Source organism: Nycticebus coucang, chromosome 22 (assembly GCF_027406575.1).
Source record: "Nycticebus coucang isolate mNycCou1 chromosome 22, mNycCou1.pri, whole genome shotgun sequence".
Classification (NCBI taxonomy): domain Eukaryota; kingdom Metazoa; phylum Chordata; class Mammalia; order Primates; family Lorisidae; genus Nycticebus; species Nycticebus coucang.
Window position 1 is genome coordinate 14456929 of NC_069801.1, and position 14315 is coordinate 14471243.

A 14315-nucleotide genomic window follows, 5' to 3' on the forward strand; every position below is an offset into this window, starting at 1 on the left:
TGTTCCCATTTTACAGGTGAAGAAAAATCAAGGCACAAAAAAGTATAGTTCCCTGCCCAAGACCCCATTACTAGCAACTAACAAAGTCTGGACTTGAACCCAGACCTGTCAGTGCCAAAGCCCTGCTCCTGTGCCCACTGTACCCTCAAGGTTGCCCAGCCAAAAAAACTGCAAAAAAAGAAAAGAAAAGAAAGAAAGAGGGCGGCGCCTGTGGCTCAGTGAGTAGGGCGCCAGCCCCATATGCCGAGGGTGGCGGGTTCAAACCCAGCCCCGGCCAAACTGCAACAAAAAAATAGCCAGGTGTTGTGGTGGGCGCCTGTAGTCCCAGCTGCTTGGAAGGCTGAGGCAAGAGAATCACATAAGCCCAAGAGTTAGAGGTTGCTGTGAGTCGTGTGACGCCACGGCACTCTACCGGAGGGCGGTACAGTGAGACTCTGTCTCTACAAAAGAAAAGAAAGAAAGAAAAGATAATAGCCAGTGTGATTTTTTTTTTGCAGTTTTTGGCCAGGGCCAGGTTTGAACCCACCACCTCCAGTATATAGGGCCGGCACCCTACTCCTTGAGCCACAGGTGCCACCCACCGGTGTGACCTTTTACTGTGCGACTTAGTAGAGTTACTTAACCTCTCTCTAGAGCTTGGTTTCTTCACTTATAAAATGGGGATAACAGTACTGCATATCTCAGATTTATTGTGAGACTGGAAAGTGGTTAGAATGGGACCCAGCACACAGTACTGTGCTCAATACCTGTGAGCTGTTATTGTTTTCACGGAAGACTTATCAGCACTACAGCTATGAGGGATCGTAATTAATGGATTCCACCAAATACACTGTACATCTCATCTGGCCCCACCTTAAGCACTGGGGACATTGGTTCCTGAACTATTCTAGAGGGAAATTAGCGTTAACAGAAGTACGTATCTTGTGCTCAGGATCACAGTGGAGGAGGGAGAAGTTTATGCTTCCTGCAAGGATCTCGGGAGGGCTTTCCAATCTGGTCTTGAACGTTTACCAGGTGAGCAAGGAGGGGAGGGGAGTCGCAGGCAGAGGGAGAAACACCAGCAGCAGCTTGAGAGGCTGGAGATGCGGCCGGTGTGCAGCGCACAGACAGGGGGAGCACGCCCTGGGGTTCCCCGCAGGCCTCTAGGACGCTCGGCAACCTCATGACGTCAGATAAGCAGGGCTGTGTTCATCTGGAAGGTTCCAGGCAAGCTGGGTAAAATATATGGACACAGATAACTATAATAATAAAGCAAAATCCCAAAGTGGTGACCCTGGGCTACCACTTTCCAGGAGCAAAGCTATTTTCTTGCTCCGTTGAACACACAGAATAGAAAGGCCTGACCACAACCCGCCCAGGTGCCCACTGGTTAGAGGGGTACCTCCCTCCTCCCCCCACACACCCCAGGTGAAGCTGGACGCTGAGCCAGGCGCTCCGCTCTTCCTCGGAGCCTGAGAGGTGAGTCTATTTGCTGGCGTTCTAGTTCCTAGTAATAGTCCTTCCTGGGACTCTCAGACCCTTCTCGGGATGCTTACACCAAGTGCCTGCTGCTGACTGGAAGTTAAGTGACACTAGAGTGACACCGGGTGAAGGTCGTGTGATCTAAGGGTACAAACAGCACGGCCTGGAACCCAGTCACATGCCCTGGGCGCACAGCAGATGGTCGAGTGAGAACAGACTCTGGTGCCTGGACGCGGCCGGTTGGAGCGTTACAGCTCTCGGGGCCAGACTGCAAAGCCAGGTCCCACATAGGACTCCTGCGCCTTTGTCATCCCCAGGCCCGGCACGGCCTGACGGCTCAGATTCGGGAAAAGCAGAGCGGAGAGCAGTGGAAGGGCAGAGAAACCCGAGGAGGAGAGCGCTTCGGAACGGGCTCTCGCTGCCCTGACCCTCGGGCGCTGGCCAGGCGTCCCGGCCGCCGCGCCGCACCGTCGGAGCGCAGTGAAGCCGGGCCGGGGGGCTGGCGGGCGGCGAGAGGGCCCGGGGCCCGGCGGCCGCGGTGCCCCCCTCCTGCGCGCCCGGAGGGAGCGGCCGCGCGCGCCCGCCCGCTCTCCCCGCGCGTCCCTCCCCTCGCTGCCCCCGCCCCGCTCCCTATTTGGAGCGGAGACACCCTGACGTCGGAGCCGCTTCGCTCGCCGCTCCCCCGCGCCGCGCGCCCGCCCGGGGCCGCAGACGGCGCAGCGCAGCCCAGCCGAGCCTAGCGGGGCCGCCGCCAGCGCCGCCGGCCGCCTCGCCCAGCCTCCCGGGGCACCCAGACCAGCGCCCAGACCCCGGCACCCAGCTCCGCAAGATCCGGCGGGCGCGCGCGGTAAGTCTCTCCCGGGCCGGCACGCGGGCGCCCGCCTTCCAGAGGCTTCGGCCGCAGGGGCAGAGCCGGACCCCCGAGTCCTCCGGCGCGTCCGCCGGCACCAAGCGGAGGCGCCACCGCCCAGCCCGGGGGGCCGGAGACGTGGGCGCGGCACCGAGTGGCCCGGGGGCCCCGCTGCGCCCCGAGTTGGTCCCTCGCCTCGCCTTGAGATTCCGGTTCTTGGTAGGAGTCCCCGCGGCCCGGAGACAGGGGAGGAGGGAGGGAGACGTGTTGCCGAGCGGGGGCCGGGGCCGCCGGGCTCTCGCGTCCCCCGACTCTGCCGGGCCTCTGGCTCTGGGCGCTCCGGACGTCTCTGCCTCCCTCTTGCTCCCCCGTCCCCGTCCGTGTGTCTGTCACTGTATCGCTGTTTCCGCCCCCCACCTGCTCTGCTTCTGCCCTCTCTGTCCTCCTGAGTTCGTGTCTCTGCCTTTATGCGTCCTCTCCCTCTCCCGGTCGCTCTGCGCTGCCCTGTAGGATTCTCGCTCTGTGCCTGCGCGTCCCCCTGACCCCCTCTGTCCAGTTCAGACAACCCCCCAGTGTAGGGGGCTCTCACCTCCCCAGCTGGGTTCACGAATAGTTTCCTAGAACCGGTAAGAGCCGCCAAGCCCTCCCCCTGCCTCCCGCCTGCCCCCGGCCCGGTCTGGGTCATCCCCCTGGAATTGAGTCTGGGGCAGGGAGAGCCAGCCTTTCCGGGGGCTCAGTTTTCTCAAGAATTCCACCCCCAGTGAGGCAGTCTGGACGACAGGGCCCTGCTGCCGGCCACCTGCCCGCCCGCTCCCAGGGCGGGGCGACTCGGATCTTTTACAAGCCCCTGTAGAGGGGCAGCTGCCTGCTTTGGCGTGGCTGGAGGTTGGCGGGCATCAAGGGAGAAGGCGACATTTCCAGCCTTTCCCAGGCCCTCGCCCAGCTGGAGGCCGCCAGCCTGTAACTAGGGGCACCCCAGGAAAACAGAGGTCAGGACTGGAAGCCAAAGACTGGGTCCTGTCGGGGCGTGGGGGTGGCGAAGCAAAGCGTCCACAAATAGCCCCTGGCCCTTTGTTACTGTGAATGGAGCCTCCGGCGACTCCCCTAGTTGCAGAGGCTGCTTGGAGCATTTTTTTTTTTTTTTTGCCTTGAGTGCAAAGAAAAGGCAAGGCTGCAGCACCTCCCTGGGCGACCTCCGCCCCTCTCCACCCACCCTCCAAGCTGGACCTCTCTCTCCTGGGCCTCTGTGTTGGAGGGTACACAGGAGTAGCCAGAGATGTGGCCTCATTATTTTAAAGTGAAATTTCAGACTGAGTTTAGCCCCCAGCCCCCACCCCAGGGGTCGGAGGCGGTTGGAAAAGAGCGGGCAGGGTTGTTGGTGAGGTCTGCAGTGGGACTTCTGCTGCGCAGATGTGCTGCTGGCCCTGCAGCAGCTCATTAGCATGGATTTGTTTGGGAGACTGTTTTTGGTCTGCAGGCAGGAGGGTCTGTGGGTAGGAGGGCCGTGGCCATGGTTGGAGGGCTGGCAGTAGCCGGGCAGGGCTGGAAGATGGAGCTGCCGGGCAGAGACTGGCAGGCGTGGTGGCATGGGCTTGGTCTGTGTGTCCACCCGATGAGCAGTTGGTCCATGCTCTGCCCAGCCCAGAGCCTCTTCCAAGTGCTGAAGGAAGGAAGGAAGCCACCCTGTGGTGGGACTGGGGTCATGGAATCACAGTGGCTTTAAGTAGAGCTCTTCCCAAGAGAATCTGCTAAAGTGGATACTCCCAGGTCCACTGCTGCCCATCGTGCAGGTGGCTATTGCGAGGTTTAGGAAGGAAATGGCCAGGGGCTGGGTCTGCAGCCATGAGGCCTCAATGCACACAGTGAGCCAATGAACGGGCTTGGCCTAGAATTGTCTTCAGACCCGGGCATGGACCTGTGAAACCCTGCAGGGCTGACTAGGGCTAAGGCCTGGCCTGGGTGAGTGGGGATCTCCATGCCTGACACTGCATTGCCCCTTCCCAGAGCAACATTTTCAGTTGCACCATTCAAGGAAGTCCCTGCACTCACTCCAAGACCTGGAATGATTGTCCCACCCTTGCCAATCCCCAAGCCTAGGGCTGTGGCCACAACTGCCACACCCTCTTGCTGGCAGCGGGTCAGAGCCTGTTTTCTCCAAGTTGGATTCTGGAGGAGGCTGGTGTCTCCAGGACCTTGTCTTATCAGTGGCCCAAGGGTTAGAGTCTGAGTGGGAATCTTCCTCCCATTACCCACTGCCCCCCACAGGCCAGTGCATTGGGCAGCACTCCATAGTTTATAAAATACAAACTCACATCACTCACTTGAGATTCACCTTGAGGTTTCCCCTAAATCCAGTTTCATTGGGGCAGATACAACCCCAGATTGAGGCCTCTTTCAGACACACAAAAGCAGTTGTACCCCAAACCCACCTTGCCCTTGATGGACACTTAGTAATAGCACACATACACAAGCATGTGCATGAAGAAACATGGGTGACACGCAGAAAAATGCACACATTCCCACATCGCTCTCACACACACACACACGTGCATGCACACACCAGCCTTTCCTGCTACCTTTCCCATCAGCCAGCCCATCGCAGGGGCCATGGGGGGGGGGGGCGGCCGGCCAATCCTCAGTAGACAGGCCTCTCTCTCCCTAGCCTCAGCTCCTGCTTCTGGAACCTCCTCTGGGAACCTTTCCCACCTTTGGCCCCAACTGATTGGGGTGGATGTTTCTACCTGTGGGTTCAGCATTGAGCGACATCGAAATATACAAAATAGGCTTGTGGGGTTGTGGTTTGATTTTCAAACTCAATGCTCCCCCGTTCCCCCACATACGCTGAGGGCAGGGTCTTTTGGGTCTCCCCCTCCATTTTCCACAACTGGGAAAGACCCAGGTTTGAATCTTAGCTCAGCTTTTTTAACCTTTCTGTGCCTTAGTTTCCTCATCTGCAAAGTGAGGATAGTGCTAATACCCAGCGCCCAGGGCAGCTGTGGGGATTAGCTGTAAGAGTCCGTGGAAAGCTCTAGAAAAGCCGCTCATCATGTGGTGAGTCCTCAGTATGTGTCACTCTTAGCATTACCATGTGGGGAGCGCATTCAGGCTGGACTGGACACTCTGCCCTCTGTGGCTCCTGCCCTGGGCCAGTTGCTGGACAGGGTAGCAGGAAAGGCTCAGGGGTGTTTGTGCACGCGTGTGCACACACACGTGAACTTGTACAGTATGCATTCTTCTGTGTGTGTAGACTGTGATTCTACATGCACACATGTGTGTGTGTGTGTGTTATTATTATGTGTGCAGTATGGTTGGGGCACAGGCGGGGTTGGAGTACACCTATTTTTGTGTGTGTGAGAGAGACTGGGGTTGAATAGACACACTCTGCCTTGAAAATCCTGGTGTCCTCAGTGATCCTGAATATTCCGATTTACCCAAAAGAGCAACTGAGAAGTGACTGTTTGCTTGTTTTACAAAATCAACTGTTTGTTCTACAAGGGGTTGTAGGTGAGTGGGTGGTAGGGAGGAGGTGTTCCTTGAGATCTAGACCCTTCTGGTGCATCTGGGATGCTATTCTGGCAGAAGAATCCAGGCGGGGAGCCTGGGGAGCCCCTGTCTGTGTTGCTGTTCATGGGGGGACCCCTTCCTGGTCACTTCAGGGACCAGCTGCTCCTGAACTGACTAGCTTCAGAATCATGTGGGGAGCATGTTGGGATGCCTCGGCCACACCCAAGACCTGGGGGTGGGTGGCTCAAACTCTCCAGGTGGCTCAGACCATCCAGGGCTGGGTCTGGGCATCTGAGTTTTTGGTAAGCATCTCAGGGAAGTGGCCCCAGAGGCCCCACCTCCCTGGCCTTCCCGTGAGACACACTGAACCAAGGCTTCTGGGGGAGCCGCCAGGGCAGGTTGGCTGTTGTTTGCTATCCTCTTCTCCAGCATGGGAGATATGGGTGGGTCACTCCCTCGATCTGTGCCTCAGTTTCCACAGTGCCAAAATGGGTCTGCCAGTGTTGCCCTCTGGGGAGTCTCCTGTGTGAGTGGCAGCTCAGAGCGGGTCAGGCGTTTGCCGCAGGCTACTGAGGAACTCAAGCACTTGGATTTGGAAGTGGCCAGTGGGTAGGGGTGGTAAGAAGGCACTTATGCAATGGACACCTTAGTTAAGCCTCACAGCCCTGCTGCCGGGAAGGATAGTGTCATACCTTTCTGAGGCTCCGACAGCCAGGGTTCTGCCGCTGCCACATGCTAGGGAGTCTAGTCTGTCAGGGAGTTGGGAGCTGGATTTGAACTCTGGTCTGTGGGTCCCCAAGCGTCCAAGTGGATGAACATGAGCACCAACCGGAATAGAGGCACAGTCCACGGGGGCAGCCACAGGGAGCCCCCAGCCTCCTCCCAGCTCCAGAGTCCATTCTTTCTTATCTGCAAGATTAGCTGGGGGTTAACCTGCTACTGTCCAAGTGTGAATCCCAGTTCTTCTGTTTACTCATTGTGTAACCTCCAGCAAATCTTTTAACCTTTCTGTGCCTCAGTTTCTTTATGTATATGAGGGAAAGAATAGAATCTATCTTATGGGGCTGTTGCTAGGGCCAAATAAATTAATACACAGCTATCCACCACATAACGACAGACCACATATAAGATGGTGGTCCCAGAAGATTAGAATATTGTACTTTTACTGTATCTTTTCTATGTTGAGATATGTTCAGATCCCCAAATACTAACCATAATGCTACAGTTGCCTGCAGCATTCAGTACGGTGACGTGCTGTGCGGGTTTATGACGGCCACACCACATACCCCAGGCGTATAGTAGGCTCTACATCCAGGTTCATGCAAGTCCAAGTACAACGTTTGGTGCAGTGAAGAAACTGCCCAATGACGCGTTTCTCAGAACATATCCCTGTTGTTAAGCGACGCATGACTGTAATTGCAATCCTGTATTTAATTCAGAATTAAGAACCTCTCCTCCTCTCCCCTGACAGCCAACCCTGGCTGCCCTACTCCAAACAACTGCCTCCTCTTTAACCACTTTGCCAGACCTCAGGGCCCTGGCTCCTGAGTGGATGTAGGGTTTGGAGCCACAGCCCTCACCCCTCGCCCCTGGAAGGAGCTTAGTGAGAGTGTCAATCTGCAGGGAACTGGATGGCCCAGAGAAGGGCACTGCTTTGCCTGACGTGCAGGAGGCCTTAGGACAGCCCCTCTGCAAAGCCAGGGAAGTGGACCTGGGGGGAATCTCTGACGTGCCTTCCTGCCCTGGCTTTCTGGGAGCCCCATGACTTGCTGTGTGACCTTCAGGGCAGCGAGGAAGGGTTGAGAATTTGGGTGAGGCTCTCAAGGCTCAGGAAGGAAGGTCTGATTGCTGCTTTAAAAAAAAAGAAAAGAGAGAGCTGAGTTACTGATAGAAAAAACAAAAAAGCATAAATCAACAAAACATAAAACCTGCTAGCCAAGAGCCCACCCCACTGGCAGGGGGGCAGCATGGATTCTCAAGGGACTGGGCAGAAGAGAGTGGGTGTGTCCCAGCGGCAGGCGGGTGTGGGAGGCTTCACCTGGCATCCTTCCTGCCTCCTGTCCCAGCCCAGCCTTGGCTCTGAAGCTGGCCCAGCCTTTCCCACGATCCCCTCGGGGAACAGAGCTGGCTTTAGTGGGTGCCTGCTATGTGCTAGTTGCTTCCATTTAATCTTCCTAGTTCTTCTCTAAAGAAGGTACTATGTTCCCATTTTAGGGTTGAGGAAGGTAGGTTCTGAGGGGCGAACTTACTTCTGGAAGTCAACCAGCTCCTAGCTGGGAGGGCTGGAATTCACTGGCAACTCCAGGCTGCCTGCCGTGGCGGGGCTGGGGGCTGCTGGCTTGGGAAGCAGAGCGTGGTGTCAGCATCCTGCCGAGAGCCAGTGCTCCTCTGTGGGCACAGCTGGCTTTTGTCATGAACTCTGCTGGGTACTGGAATGGAGGAAGGTAGGGGAGTTGACCTTCTGCCTCAGTTTATCTCATTGCCCCTCAATTTCTGCCACAACATAACTAATAACCAGTTCCTGATCTCCAGCCCGCAGCCTCTTCCTTAAACTCACTGTCATCCCAACTCCCAGTAAACCTTGTTATTCATCTTAACTCCGATCTCAACTCTTCTGGACTTTAGCCAGGGCCTTGAGCCATAGCCTCAATTCTCACCTCCCCTAATCCCATCAGACCTTGTGCTCATCTCCAGGCTTCCTTCTTCACAAACCCAGACTCAATTCCAGATCCTTTGAAAACCTTCTCATCACTCCCTGCCCCAGTCACCTCCCTGGCCCCACCTGACCTATTCCTGAGGAAGCGAGACGGGTTGGGTATAGGACAAGGATCCCTTAGCCTCTCTGAGGTGTATAGGGGACCTTAAATGGGGCCTCTGGGCCTCCTTCAGGTGTGCTGTGGTCGGACCCTGCCTCAGAGGGCAGAGGGATGAGGAAGCCTCCTGAAGACCAAGGTTGTTGAGAAGTTTGTTAGGTTGCCAGTTAGTCAGAAAGGAGCCCATTTTATTTTGTTAGGATGTGGTTGTACTGAAAACACGGGCCTTGTGAGTGAGACCGGAAATGTGTGGGTGAAAGCCTGGATCTTGACAGGAACTCATTTGGGATGGGGCAGACTGTCTGACCTCCCCTCCAGCTGCTCTCCCTCCCACTGGGCTGGGAGGGGGTTCATCCAGGCACTAGGGTCCCTCAAGATAGAGACCTGGTAGAGATGGGCCAGAGGCTGACAGGGACTTGCTAAAGGGGTCAAGGCCTGGAAGGGCTGGAAGACCTGTCAGCCAGTGTACCTCCGTTCCAGGCTACTTTGCAAAGTGCCTGCCTCTGCCGCCCCCACTGCCTCAGGACGCCCAGTCCCAGCCATCTGATCCCTGGTGCTGGGCTTCTGTGAGGCCAGTGGGACTGCGATCTGGCCCCTCTTCCCGATTCAGCCTCACCTAGGCCCCTCTGGGGACTGTCCCAAAGCACAGAACCCCAGACTGGCTGAGCTGGAGTGGTTCCCTAGCCCCTGCTGCACATCAGAGCCACCTAGGAAACTTTAAAAAACACAGAATCCAGTCACGCTTCGTAACTCAGTGGGTAGGGCACCGACCATGTACACCAAGGCTGGCAGATTTAAACCCAGCCTGGGTCTGCTAAACAACAGTGACAGCTGCAACCAAAAAATAGCTAGGTGTTGCGGCAGGTGCCTGTAGTCCTAGCTGCTCAGAGGCTGAGGCAAGAGAATTGTTTAAGCCCAAGAGTTTGAGGTTGCTATGAGTTGTGATGCCTTGGCATTCTACTGAGGGTGACATTGTGAGATTGTCTCAAACACACATACACACACACACACACACACACACACACACAAAATCCCATCCTACCCTAGAACTTTCAGTCCACCAGTGCCCAGGGAATTCTGATGCTCTATCAGATTTGGAAAGCAATGGTCTAGGTCACTCACTCATTTTACAGATGGGGAAACAGGACCGAGTGTCTTGGCCACACAGCATATATGAGTCCAATGCCCTTTCTCTTGCGTCCTGTCCTCAGAGGATTTGGGAACCCCTTGCAGGCACTGCCTTCATTTCTGAATTTCTCAGAAGCCTTCCTGCCTCAGGCTTTAAGAAGCAGGTGTGTGTGATTGAAACCCTACAGAAGGTAAAGTTGAGGAACATGGTGATGGGCGGGAGAGCCCCTTGGAGCAGAAGACTTTAAACACAGGCTGCCCTGCAGCGCCATCTCCTGGCAAATTACGGTATGGTTTTAGTGTGTTACTCCATCCTCCTATAGCAGGGGAATTTGCAGTCGCACCCTGTGGCCGCCATAGGGGCTTGGTTGGCTTTGATGGGCGCCTGCTCCACTCCAGCTTAGGACCAGGCTGTGGGTCATGATGTGTGTGGGAGGCCCTGGTGGGGCTTCCTACTAAGAAATACTGTCTGGTTCAGTATGTTTTTTGAGCAGTCCAGCCAGACGAGGTGGCATAGGGCTGGAGGGTTGAAGTTAGCTTTTCAAATATCAGAATCCTGGCAACTGTGACAGTGGCTTTCTGGGTGACATAGGAGGGTGGACAGCCTCTTGAAGGATGTGTAGACAATTTTGTGTGTTTCCCTAGATGAGCCACAGCATCAAAGAGAGAATGGGAGCTAATATTTATTTAACACTTGAACACTAATTATCTTGCTTAGTAATTGTAGCAATCCTTTGCCATGGACACTGTTGCTACCTCCCTTTTGCAGATGAAAAGACTGAAGCATGGAGGTAGAAAGTAACTTGCTCAAGGCAGTGTAAGTTATGAAATTAACAAACACATATGAGGTTGGACAATTAAGTTCACAAACTCCATCCTAGAAAATGTGCTATATCCCTCATTGCTGAATAGCATTACAGTCACCTTAGAAGTATTCCCCTTGGCCATCTGGTGACCAACTGTGCTCAGTTCCAGGGCTCTGGAGGCCACGGGCATGATGCTTCGGGTCCTGGTGGGGGTCATCCTCCCAGCCATGCTGCTGGCTGCCCCACCGCCCATCAACAAGCTGGCACTGTTCCCAGACAAGAGTGCCTGGTGCGAAGCCAAGAACATCACCCAGATCGTGGGCCACAGCGGCTGTGAGGCCAAGTCCATCCAGAACAGGTGCACCCCAGGGGGTAGATGGGGGGATGAGGAAAGGGGCCCAGGAGGAAGAGAGAGGACCAGGGCTGCCTGTCCCTCCCTCTGTTAAGGTGATACGAGCATGGTGACCTCTCCTTTCACAGGGCATGCCTAGGACAGTGCTTCAGCTACAGTGTCCCCAACACCTTCCCGCAGTCCACAGAGTCCCTAGTACACTGTGACTCCTGCATGCCAGCCCAGTCCATGTGGGAGATTGTGAGTATTGCCTCCATTATCCCTGCCCAGCCTTGGCCCAGGGCCTGAAATGGCCTTGGCCTTTCTCCCCAGGGTCCTGCATTGCAGCAGGTGGCCACAAGCACTTAGCAAGAACACCGATGTGGGCAGGGGGCAAGGCTGGTGCTGGGAATATAGATGTCCTTGCCACAGGATGGCTCATAGGTCTGACACCAACTTGTACAGGACAAGGGGTCTTTCTGAAGCTCCCATCTAATGTTACTCATGGGCTGAAATCCTTTTAGTGGCTTCCTATTGTTATAGGAAAAGACCAAGATCTTTGCCATGCCCACAAGGTTGCGTAGAGTCTTGCCTCCCACCTGCTTGACACTTGAGACCAGCTTACTGCCCATCAACCTCTCGTTCCTGCTCTGCTTGCAACACCACAGGGCCTTTGCACATGTTCTTTCTCTGCTTGGGATACTTTTCTCCTCCTCTTCCTGACCTGGTTAAACTTCCAGTCATTCTTCTGCTTTTGGCTCAAGCATCATTCCCTCAGGTCCCTTTCCAGACCCCCTGCCTGGGTCAGGTCCCTGCATTACTGGCTCTCAGAACACTGCATGCCTCCATGTTGGCCATCTGTCACATCTGCAGTCCTTCACCTGCATCTGGGTGACTTTGACAAGTCTCTTTCCCCCACTGGACTTTGAGTTCCTTGAGGGGCCGTGCCTGTCCTTGCATTCCCAGAGCTGGCACAGGGTAGGTGCTCTGTGGAAGGAAGGAGGGAAAGAAAATCTAGGAAGGACAGGAAGAAGGTAGAGAGGACAGAAGGAGGGATAGTTAGGAGTGTGACAACAGGAGAAGGGCAAGGTGCAGATGGTTTTCCTACAAGGTGAGCCTCAGCTGGCTGGGGGTTTAGGATGGGGCTCTACTGAGGACATGATGTCTGAGCTCAAACTCAAAGGCTGAGTAGAATGTACTGGGCAGAGTTTGGAGCAGGTGGTAGGGGGATGGGTTGGGTGAGAACCTTCCAGGCAGCGGGAGCGTCTCTGAGACAGATCAGGTGCACAGCTTTGGCAGGATGGTGCAAGGTTGGGGTACAGAGGTCAGCCAATGGTGCCTTAGTAAGGAGTCAGGATTTTTCTCCAAGTGCAATGGGGAGCGCTGAGTATTTTAAGTAGGGAAGGCCATACTGGACTTTTCCCTAAGGCATGCTGTAGCTGCCATGGGCGATGGACAGGAAAGTGGCAGGACTGGATGTCAGGAGACAAGTCGAGTGGCTCCTGCAGGGGCCCAATCCCCCCTGACCCCAAGATGGGCCCCAGAGCTACCTGGGTTATCATGGGTAGGGCCTGGGGTTCTTGGTCCTGTGGGGAAGTATTACTTGTGGAGCCTTTGGAAACATCCTTCCCCTTCTTTCCTGCCCTCCCCAGGTGACCTTGGAGTGCCCTGGCCACGAGGAGGTGCCCAGGGTGGACAAGTTGGTGGAGAAGATCTTACACTGCAGCTGCCAGGCCTGTGGCAAGGAGCCCAGTCACGAGGGGCTGAGCGTCTACGTGCAGGGCGAGGACAGCCTGGGCTCCCAGCCTGGCACCCACCCCCACCTCCACCCTGGGGGGCAGAACCCTGAGCCCGAGGACCCCCCTGGGGCCCCCCACACTGAGGAAGAGGGGGCTGAGGACTGAGTCCCCCCAACTCTTCCTCCCCTCTCGTCCCCCTGTGGAATGTTGGGTCTCACCCTCCGGGGAAGGGTGAGGGGAGAGGCTGAAGCCCCCCTTTGGCACTGGATGGACTTGGATTCAGACTTGAACTTGGAATGCTGCCTGGTTGCCATGGAGATCTGAAGGGGAGTGGCTAGAGCCAAGCTGCACAATTTAATATATTCAAGAGTAGGGGGAGGAAGCAGAGGTCTTCAGGGCTCTTCTGTGGAGGGGAGGCCTCTTCCTGTCTGCCTTCTAGAGGTGTGCCTTTGGGAAGGGGAGGAAGTTGCCTAAGCTGCTGAGGTTGGCATGAGGCCATCCAAGATGGCGGGAGCCAGGCTAAGGCCCACACAGCCCTAGGGTGGCAGGACTTCTGGGGGTGAAGATGGTACAGCTGCCCTGAGCTGAAGGTGGGCACCTAGCCAGCCTCGGCCTTGAGGGAGGGGCTGGGCTAGGAAGGCCATTGGCAAAAACTCCTACCCCACAGGTTCCCCCAAGAGCCTCCCACCCCACCCCCCATGCCCAGGAAGTATCTGCCCAGTGGCACTGAGGTGGCCTCCGTTTGGAGTGGTTTGGGAGTCAGGCCTGGGCAGGACCCTGCTGACTCATGGCACTGGAGCTGGAAGCCAGGCTCTGGGCTTTTCTCTGGCTTCCTTAGCTTGCCTTGTGTTGGGTGGGGGGAGGAGGAAAGGGAGGAGCCTTCTGGAGCCAGGAGGGGCAGGTGGCCCTGCCAGCCCTCTCTGAAGAAGAGCATCCCTCCCTCCTCTTCATCTTAGAGATCTTAGTGCCTTGCACTGCCCCCCAAGTCCTAGGCCTGTCAGAAAACTGATGGAGCCAGCTACCCTTCTGGGGAAGCTCTTTCTGAATATGTGACAGGGAGAGGGTTGTGGAGGGGGGTCATCTCCCTTGCTCAGACATTCCAGAAGGACTTGGGTTTGATGGACTCTGGCAGAGCTTTAAGGAACTCCAGGGCAAAGAGGAGCGAGGGCTCATGTGGGCTCTCCCTAGCTCCCCAATTCTGCCCATCTCCTCCCTCCCAGCTGCACTTTAACCCTAGCGGGGTGTGGGACCTGGGGAAAGGGCAGTGCAGGCAGGCAGTGAAGAAAGTCCCTCAGTCCCCAGAACTGCCTGCATCTGCTCCTCTGTGCCCAGGGTGGCTGCCAGGCCACCACCTCCTGCCTGGGGAGGGGGGAATGCCCTGGCCCTCACAGCTATTCTGACGAGAGCTTCTGGAGCTTGTAACCAATAGATGGTCTCCCTGATGGACCCTGAGACTTTTCATGAATAAATTTGTTCAATGCCTGTGTTTTTTTCCTCACTAGCTGGTTCTACTTACCCAGGGTTCTCTGAGGGTCCCAGCAGCAGGGCCTACGGGGAAGGGAGCCTAGGTCTAGGCCTCAGAGTGGTGAGCAGACCCCTGGCTCCCAGCTATGGCCCCTCTGCCTCCATGGTCCTCTCTGCTGCCTTGCATACCCCAGGCTCCTGGTCCCCTGGCTCCCCAGC

At 56.1% G+C, this 14315-nt stretch overlaps 2 protein-coding genes across 3 annotated transcripts; both read left to right on the forward strand.

The window, feature by feature from the left end:
* The first annotated feature begins 453 nt into the window (after window positions 1-453).
* LOC128574806 (uncharacterized protein C11orf96-like) lies at window positions 454-2201 on the forward strand. The gene is made up of 2 exons (XM_053575709.1): window positions 454-1014; window positions 1779-2201. Exons 1-2 carry the CDS (start codon window positions 811-813, stop codon window positions 2199-2201), a joined length of 627 nt encoding a protein of 208 aa, XP_053431684.1. The 5' UTR covers window positions 454-810.
* NBL1 (NBL1, DAN family BMP antagonist) lies at window positions 2157-14114 on the forward strand. Of its 2 annotated transcripts, none has more exons than XM_053575710.1 (4): window positions 2157-2308; window positions 10726-10920; window positions 11043-11154; window positions 12546-14114. In XM_053575710.1, exons 2-4 carry the CDS (start codon window positions 10751-10753, stop codon window positions 12795-12797), a joined length of 534 nt encoding a protein of 177 aa, XP_053431685.1. In that variant the 5' UTR covers window positions 2157-2308; window positions 10726-10750; the 3' UTR covers window positions 12798-14114. The 2 variants fall into 2 exon arrangements, with proteins under 2 accessions (XP_053431685.1, XP_053431686.1); XM_053575711.1 differs by having other exon boundaries at window positions 2164-2308; window positions 10732-10920.
* The last annotated feature ends 201 nt before the right edge of the window (window positions 14115-14315 follow it).